The 8099-nt window shown below is 35.2% G+C and overlaps 1 protein-coding gene across 1 annotated transcript; it reads left to right on the top strand.

Moving 5' to 3' along the window:
• On the top strand, positions 4803–7894 carry LOC110268436. The gene is made up of 9 exons (XM_021114583.1): positions 4803–4860; positions 4921–4933; positions 5070–5141; positions 5300–5400; positions 5528–5775; positions 5854–6057; positions 7087–7179; positions 7261–7368; positions 7454–7894. Exons 1-9 carry the CDS (start codon positions 4803–4805, stop codon positions 7892–7894), a joined length of 1338 nt encoding a protein of 445 aa, XP_020970242.1.

Raw genomic sequence — 8099 nt, 5'->3', positions numbered from 1 at the left:
GCGCTAGGAATGTGAGGAACTCTCCAGAAGGAAAAGCCGTGCAGACACTATTAGATCAGTACTGTAACCAAGCTGATCCTATCAAGGAGACTGAGGTATTGTAAAAGCTTTTTAAATTCCTCCCCCCAAAAAAGATTCTATAATGGAGAAAAATACTCATGTCATCCAAAGATATATACATAACACTCAAGTTAGTCCTGCATTGATCTTAAATGTCATTGTAGTCTCTCTTTTTTGAAATTGATATAAATTTTTAGTTCTCTTAGACATCAATATGTATCATTGCCAACTTGCTCATTCTGGTAAACTTTTTTTTTTAATTTTTCCCACTTAAATCACCTCAAGTGAAGATATTTCTGGTGCTTTTTCCAATTTTAATCTGTACCCCGTACTGGGTATTTCAATTTGATTAATTTATTTATTTTTCTTATATTAATATAATAATAATAATAGTTTTTTATTATGGTTACGAAATCTGGGTTCTGATTTTCTGGTCTCCTGAAGGATATGTGTGTGTGTGTGTGGCTTTTTTCTGAATTACTTAAAATGCACAAGTGTTAGGTTGGATCTATGTCTTTTGGTTGGTCATCCTAATAAATGGGGTTGCTTGGTGGTTTAGTATTGAGGGTTTTTCTACCTGCTCTGTTTAACTGTTTTGAGGGTACGGTTTATAATATTAGGAGTATGAGGGTGGTTGTTGTTCTATCTTTGCTGAGGTTGATGGTGCACCTGTGTCACTTAATTAGGACATGTTGCTACAACACTATGCCATTGCCCATGTAATTTATCACACATTTTATGAAATATAACACAATTGATTACCTTGTTCTTGAAAGTTGTAGTCATCGATGCAAGAGTCCATGTCATCAAAACAAGATCCTTCAATTTTCACTCTTTATACTTGTCTGATTTTGTAGTTGATGGTTTTCCACCTTTTTTTAGCAAATTGAGATGAATTTTTTTCTTTTGAAAAATAATCTCCTAAAGATTGGCTCTGTACAGTGATGAGTATAGTTTTGTGCCATGTACTATCTAATTAAGATGCATGCCACATTATTATTGTGATAACAAATGATTATTGTTTGTCTACTTTAACTTTATTCTTTGTTGATTGAGATTCAAGAAACTGCATGTAATTAAACAGGATTAGATTAAAGAGAGGTGGCATTTATTTCTTTGGTCTCTTTAATTATAGTAATAAAAAAAGTCAAAACCCAATGAAATTGAAAATGAATTGAATCTGAATTATTTGACTGAAAAAAAGGAAACATTAAAATTCTCTCCGCTTAAAATTTCTTGATTCCTTCAAATTTGTGTGAAAAAATCAGCTTGCATAAAGTTAATTAGAACTATTTCCCTAAAAATTACTATTATTACAACTCTTTTCATTATTATTAAAGAACATTCTTTGCCAACTAGATATATAGTTGCATTGCTTGGGTGCTCTATTTTTCGAAAGAGCCATTCCCATTATGGAATAGCCAAACAAGGGTACACTAGTTATGAATATCATGAGCTATGTATATATATAATATTGATATAACATGCTGTTGCACGGTTGGAGCAATGCCTCCTTCACTTCACTTCTTGAGCTATTGAAAGAGGCAATGCCTGACATTAACATACCTTCATCTTTCCATAAGCAAAGTCTATGATAAGAGATTTAGGTTTAGATTATAAAAAAATTGATGCTTGTCCTAATGATTGCCTCCTGTATAGAAAAGAACTAAAGGATGAAAAACACTGTAGTGTGTGTGGAACTTCTCGATATACTGAAAATTCCAGTGATAATAGCGAGAACTAAACTGACAAGAAAGGTCGTCTGATTTTTAAAGTCATATGTTCGCAACAGAAGTCGGCCCGAAGGTTCTATTGCAGAGGCATATCTGGCTGAGGAGTGCTTAACTTTCTGCTCAAGATACTTGCATGGAGGTGTGCAAACAAGACTTAATAAGCGGCCTCAGAATGATGATGATCCTAACGAAGACAAAGTTGTGACATCAAAGTTATTTTCTAACAAAGGTCGTTCGTTAGGCGTGGGAAATGGAGAACCAATTAATCTAGATGACAGATCAATTGCTCAAGCCCATGTGTATGTATTACACAATTGTGAAGAAGTGGCAGATTATGTTAGGTAACTTAATTAAACTTTTTTTTATTCCGATCAAGTTCACCCATATTTTTTAGATCAAACCTAACTATTATTAATTATAGAGAGCATGAGGAAGAGGTTAACAATCAGCGGGGAACGAAATGGAGAAAAGCAAAAGTTCACAACAAAACGTTCGCGCAGTGGTTTGAAACTCGTGTGAGGGATCCAAATGTACCTTTCTGGCTAAAAGAATTATCTCGAGGTCCAAGCTCTGTTGCAAGAAGATTTTCTAGATATGTAATTAATGGATACAGGTTTCACACGGTGGAACGTGAGGCAAGGAGAAAAACACAAAATAGTGGTGTCACATTAACTGCTTTAACTTCAAGCTTTGCAAGTGCTAAAGATCAAAGTCCAATCCAAGACAATGTAGCTTATTATGGCAGGTTGTTTGAGATAGTAGAGTTAGACTATTTTGGGCGTTTTAAGGTTGTCTTATTTCGGTGTGAGTGGTACGATGCTGGGAGAGATAAGTATGGGCTTACATTTGTTCATCAGTGTTTTTATGTGAAAGATCCATATGAACATAAGAAACATTATGTTATGGAAACTGTCCCAAGAGACTTATTTAAAACAAGCGATGAATCTGAGTCTGAGGCCCGTCAAACACACTATAGTGAACAACACGAGCGTATAACGAGCCCTGCCATACCAGCTGATGATGGTGAACTTATTCTGGAGAGGACTGATTTACGACCCACGGTTATTGAAACGGTTCCCCAAGTGACTTCTGCCCAAGAATATGAGGCAGACTTCATTGGAGATTCTGATTCTGATTGGTCATCCTAAGCAATTTATTGCTTAATATGTACATATGTATACTTAAGTTTTCTTCTTCACATTTTTATTTGTAAGTAATACTTATTTTTTTGTTAATTTGTCAGTCTCTTACATTTTTCTTATATTGATTTTGATGGGTATATTGACTCTACTTAACTAATTTATTTGGGTAGGAATAAGGAATTTATTGATCTTAAAGCTACATCAAGTAAGAATTTGCTTAGACAATTCGAGGCTAAGAGACAAAGGATTCTAACTGAACGCAAGAAATATGAAATGGAAGCTGCAGATGCTAATGACAAGGAGAAAGCTGAGCGAAGGGTGGATGAACCTGAAAGTCAATTGGAGATGCGTGCAACCAAAGGACAGAAGAAATCCACGTCAAAGAAGCTGAATTTTAGTCATCTACAAAGCACATTCGACTCTATTAGCAAAAGGACTAACTCCACGCCTACCACCTTGGAAGTACAGCCAAATATTCCACCGCAACAGCCAGAAAATAAAAAGAGAAAGGAGTTATTGACTATGTCTACTCCTGAGAAAGTCAAGAATGGAGTGCAGGGTGGAAAATCAATACAAGGCTTGAAGAAGTCTAAGCCTACAAACATGGAGGCAGATGAACTTACAAGGAAGCTCGAAGCAATTCGTAAACTGAACAAGAACGTGTCAACAAGTCTAAGCCAAGAGCGGAGTTGTCCAAGTTCTACTCAACTCACAATCAATAAAGGGCAGCAGCAAAATATTCAACTCACAGATGAAGAGACTCAAACAGGGCAAGATGACACAACTTTGCCTTCTCCTGAAACTACCCCACACAATGAAAGTGCAATGTTGGAGCAAGGAATATCAACAAAGGGTAAGAGGATGCCAGGAGTAAAGGCTACAACAATTGACGAATTCTTAAAGGAAAATGGGATAGATGTGGAAATTGAAGGACCAAGCACTGAAGTAAGTGAGGACGGGGAAGGAAGCATGGCACTTGATAAAGACTATTATCAACATGTGATGGAGGACATTGATGATGAAGAAGGTACTATTTTGCTCTGCTTCTACTGATGATAAATATTTATTTTTTTTTAAATTGTTATAGAAAAACTGGACTGGTAGATCTAGTTGTTTGAAGCTGCGACTACATGCATTGTGTGAACACTTTATGATTGATCCCTACTACCATTAGTTTACTTAGATTCTGATATGACACGTTTGAAGCAAAAGGCACTTATCTTAATTACTTTTCAGGTGAATTATTATTATGTGGAATTTCTAAATCTGGAAGCTTTAATTACCAACATGAATATCTCTATCTGCCAATGCATGTGGAGTATGTAATTTCATAATTGGCCAGTGGCCACAATTCAGTGAAGTCCATGATTTGGAATAAACTTAAAAATTGTGTGCTTTGATCGATTTCTATAATAGCTAAAACTTGTCCACTTCATGGTATCAACTACATATGTCAGATTTATAATTTTTATAATTTTTATATTTGTGTACTTGTTTGCTTTATATGCTTGTTGAGCTCGAGTTAATTAAGCATAATCTGATGTTGACCAATGAATGAAACTAGGAGAGCCAAAGAAGAAGAAAACCCGTGGAAAAACAACTTGCAAGGAGATTTATGCAAGGACTATGGAACAGCGGGAAGAAGTCACTTTTGATCTTGGACAGCCCATAGAACCAACCGACCAAAGTGTTTCTAATTTAACTAGTTTTGTTGGCACTATTGGTAGAAATAAAAGATTCGTTAGTCTTTTGTACACTAGTTGCCATGCTGTTCCTCCTAAAGCTAAGAAGTTCATGTAAGGAAAATGGGATAGATGTGGAAATTGAAGGACCAAGCACTGAACTAAGTGAGGACGGGGAAGAAAGCATGGCACTTGATAAAGACTATTATCAACATGTGATGGAGGACATTGATGATGAAGAAGGTACTGTTTTGCTCTGTTTCTATTGATGATAAATATTTATTTTTTTTTAAATCGTTATAGAAAAACTGGACTGGTATATCTAGTTGTTTGAAGTTGGTAAATATAGTGTTAGTTGATTCGAAGTTTGTGTGCTATGATTGATCTAATTGTTGAGGTTGTGAAATTAAGATTTCTTTCGATTTTGAACTTTGTTTAAGAATATCGGTCAGCTTGATGAGTGTGGAGCATAGTTCAGTGTTGTCGTTGAGTGAATCGGAGTTTGTGTGCATTGGTTGGTCCAAGTATTGAGGGCTGGTGGAGTTAGCGTTATTTGAATAGAAGCTTGTGTGTTATTTGATTGATCCAATTGTTGTGGTTTTGCTATGGTAGTTTAGTGAATTTGTTGAAGTGGTTAAGTCAACTGAAGTTTTATGTGCCTTGATGGATGCAATTGATGTAGTTTTGCAATGCGTAATTCAGTGAAGTCCATGATGTGGAATAAACTTAAAAGTTGTGTGCTAAAGTTGATTTCTGTAATAGCTAAAATTTGTCCACTTCATGGTATCAACTACATATGTCAGATTTATAATTTTTATAATTTTTATATTTGTGTACTTGTTTGCTTTATATGCTTGTTGATCTCGAGTTAATTAAGCATAATCTGATGTTGACCAATGAATGAAACTAGGAGAGCCAAAGAAAAAGAAAACCCGTGGAAAAATAACTTGCAAGGAGATTTATGCAAGGACTATGGAACAGCGGGAAGAAGTCACTTTTGATCTTGGACAGCCCGTAGGACCAACCGACCAAAGTGTTTCTAATTTAACTAGTTTTGTTGGCACTATTGGTAGAAATAAAAGATTCGTTAGTCTTTTGTACACTAGTTGGCATGCTGTTCCTCCTAAAGCTAAGAAGTTCATGTGGGACTATGTTAACGTAAGACACTTGGTAATTATTGATTTCAGTTTTTTTATTCAGCACAAGAGCATATAACAATTACCTATAATCATGCAGACCAAGTTTCTCCTCCCAGACAGTGGAGAAAAGTGGGTAATGCAAGCGATTCGAGATGCTTGGAAGCGGTTCAAAGGAAAGATTAAGCAAAAGCACTTCGTTCCCTATGATACTATTGAAGATATGGTGAAGAATCGACCCCCTCAAGTACCAGAAAGTGGTTTCATAAAATTGATCTATTATTGGAGTCATCCTCTAATCCAGGTAAAAGACTATATATGTCGACTTTTCATGTGAAACTATTTGACTATTGAAAGAGCAATTTGGCAGATGAAGGATCTGAGTAGCTAGCTTTTTAGTTCTTACACATAATCTCTTATTGCAACCTACCTTTTCCCCTTGAATTTACTTTTGTAATTTTTCTGCATCTGATGCTTCTGATTTGGAAGTGGGGTTCTGTTCTGTTTCATACTTCATTTTTCAAGTTTGAGATTGATTTTTTTCCTCTTTCTTTCTTTCTTTCCCTTCCCACTGAAGTTATATATAAAATTTGAATCTTTCTTACTTTAATATGTTAAGAAATTATGTATAAATTTTGTTCACTGTATTTATGAACATATATACTCTTGAGATTTGAGGTTCGTGTCAAACTCGAGAGTTCATCTAAATTCATAGAGCTTAGCTAAACTTAACTAATATAACACTAATTGTGGTGTGGACTACTTGGAACATTGAATTATCCATAGGTTTTGGTTGCTTCTGTAAATACTTGTGGTTGAAAACCTTTGTATAGTCATCTAACAAGTTCTATTTTTCAATGTGATATAACACTTTCTGCCAAGTTATTTTTTTTATTTAATTTGAGTAATAGATTTTCTCATGAAAACCACATCTGAATTTTGCTTTTACTGGATTGACTTATAGGTCACTGGAATTAATTGATTGAATGATGAGGGGTTTGAATAAGCATATTTTACACGAGATGAGATGTCATTGCCTTTTGCAATTGGAATACTAAAATGGAAGTATAAAGCTAAGAAGGAAGTGGAAATCATGAAAAATGTGAATGGATTTTTTCGGTTATAAAATTTACTTGATCATGTGAACTGTGAATTTTTACAGTTGTGAAAAAACTGAACAGGTGTTCCAATGTATTATAAATAGATCTTTTATGCTTGCTTTTGGGTATTGTTCAGTGCTTTAGCTTAATAATGCAGCCTTGCTAGTCGATTTTCCTAACTCATTATGCTGCACGTTTTAGTAACTGTATGCTAGCTTTTTATTCACTTCCAGTCAATAAGTCAAAGAAACATGCAACACAAGGAAAATGTGAAGTTTCCACATCGCATGGGGCCTATCAATTTCGGAAGAGTACGAGTGGCTATGGTAAATAGTAGATTTATATTTATTAGAATTTATATTTGCATAAATTGAAGGAAGAAATCGAAGTATGATCTTGTTTTGCAGCAAGCAACAAAGGAAACAAAGGAGGAACCAAAAAGGTTTGAGATGTTCATTGCTACCCGAACAAGTCGGAAGAGGAAAGAAGTGGATGAGGAAACACAAAATGCTGTTGTAAGAGTTCATTAAATCATTCATAATTACATTTCAAATTTAAGATACGGTAACTAACTCAGCTTTAAATGTTTCTTCTATGCAGGAAGACTTCCAACACCGCCAAGCTGCTGGTGAAACAGAAGAGGAAGCATTTGAGGCCTTATTCGGGAAAGAACAACCAGGTCGGGTAAAGTTGTATGGAAGATCTGTGACAAAGACTGATTTAAAAAAATATGCTGAAATTAATGAAATCAAGAATCAGCACAAAGAGGAAGTGTCCAGTCTGAAGGATAAACTTGGACACATGGAGGCCCAACAGCAAAAACAAGAGGCCAAACAGCAAAAACAAGACGAAGAGATTCATGGGTTGCGAAATATGATCAAGTTATTACTGCAGCGATCGGAACCTGGAATGAGGCCAGAAGAACTAGAAGCTTTATTACAAGACGCCCAACAGTCTCCTATTGATGCGAATAGCGGCCATGGATCAACACATTTTCCGAACTTAGATGTGGTATGTCCTTATCTATTCTTTGTTCCATAGTTTTTTACTTGCATTTACATTAATTGCTATGGCTGAAAATGTTTGTTGGCTTTATTAACACTGAAGTTGTATTGCTATGGCTGAAATTTGTTTGTGTAATTCTGGTGGTTGTATTTTTGATTTTGTGCACTTGGTACATATAAATTTGTCCGTATATCTAATTTAAGTGTGAAAGTCTGGTTAATTAGTGCATGAAAAATGCTAT

Source organism: Arachis ipaensis, chromosome B10 (genome assembly GCF_000816755.2).
Source record: "Arachis ipaensis cultivar K30076 chromosome B10, Araip1.1, whole genome shotgun sequence".
NCBI lineage: Eukaryota > Viridiplantae > Streptophyta > Magnoliopsida > Fabales > Fabaceae > Arachis > Arachis ipaensis.
Note: the sequence above shows the minus strand (reverse complement) of the source record. Positions and strands in the feature narration are given on the sequence as shown.

Bases quoted from the DNA above. Each gene is read 5' to 3' on its own strand.
- LOC110268436 (XM_021114583.1), top strand. From the start codon at position 4,803: ATGGCACTTGATAAAGACTATTATCAACATGTGATGGAGGACATTGAT. The intron at 5,776-5,853 runs GTAAGACACTTG...ATAATCATGCAG, and splicing joins TCATGTGGGACTATGTTAAC to ACCAAGTTTCTCCTCCCAGA. The intron at 7,369-7,453 runs GTAAGAGTTCAT...TCTTCTATGCAG, and splicing joins AGGAAACACAAAATGCTGTT to GAAGACTTCCAACACCGCCA.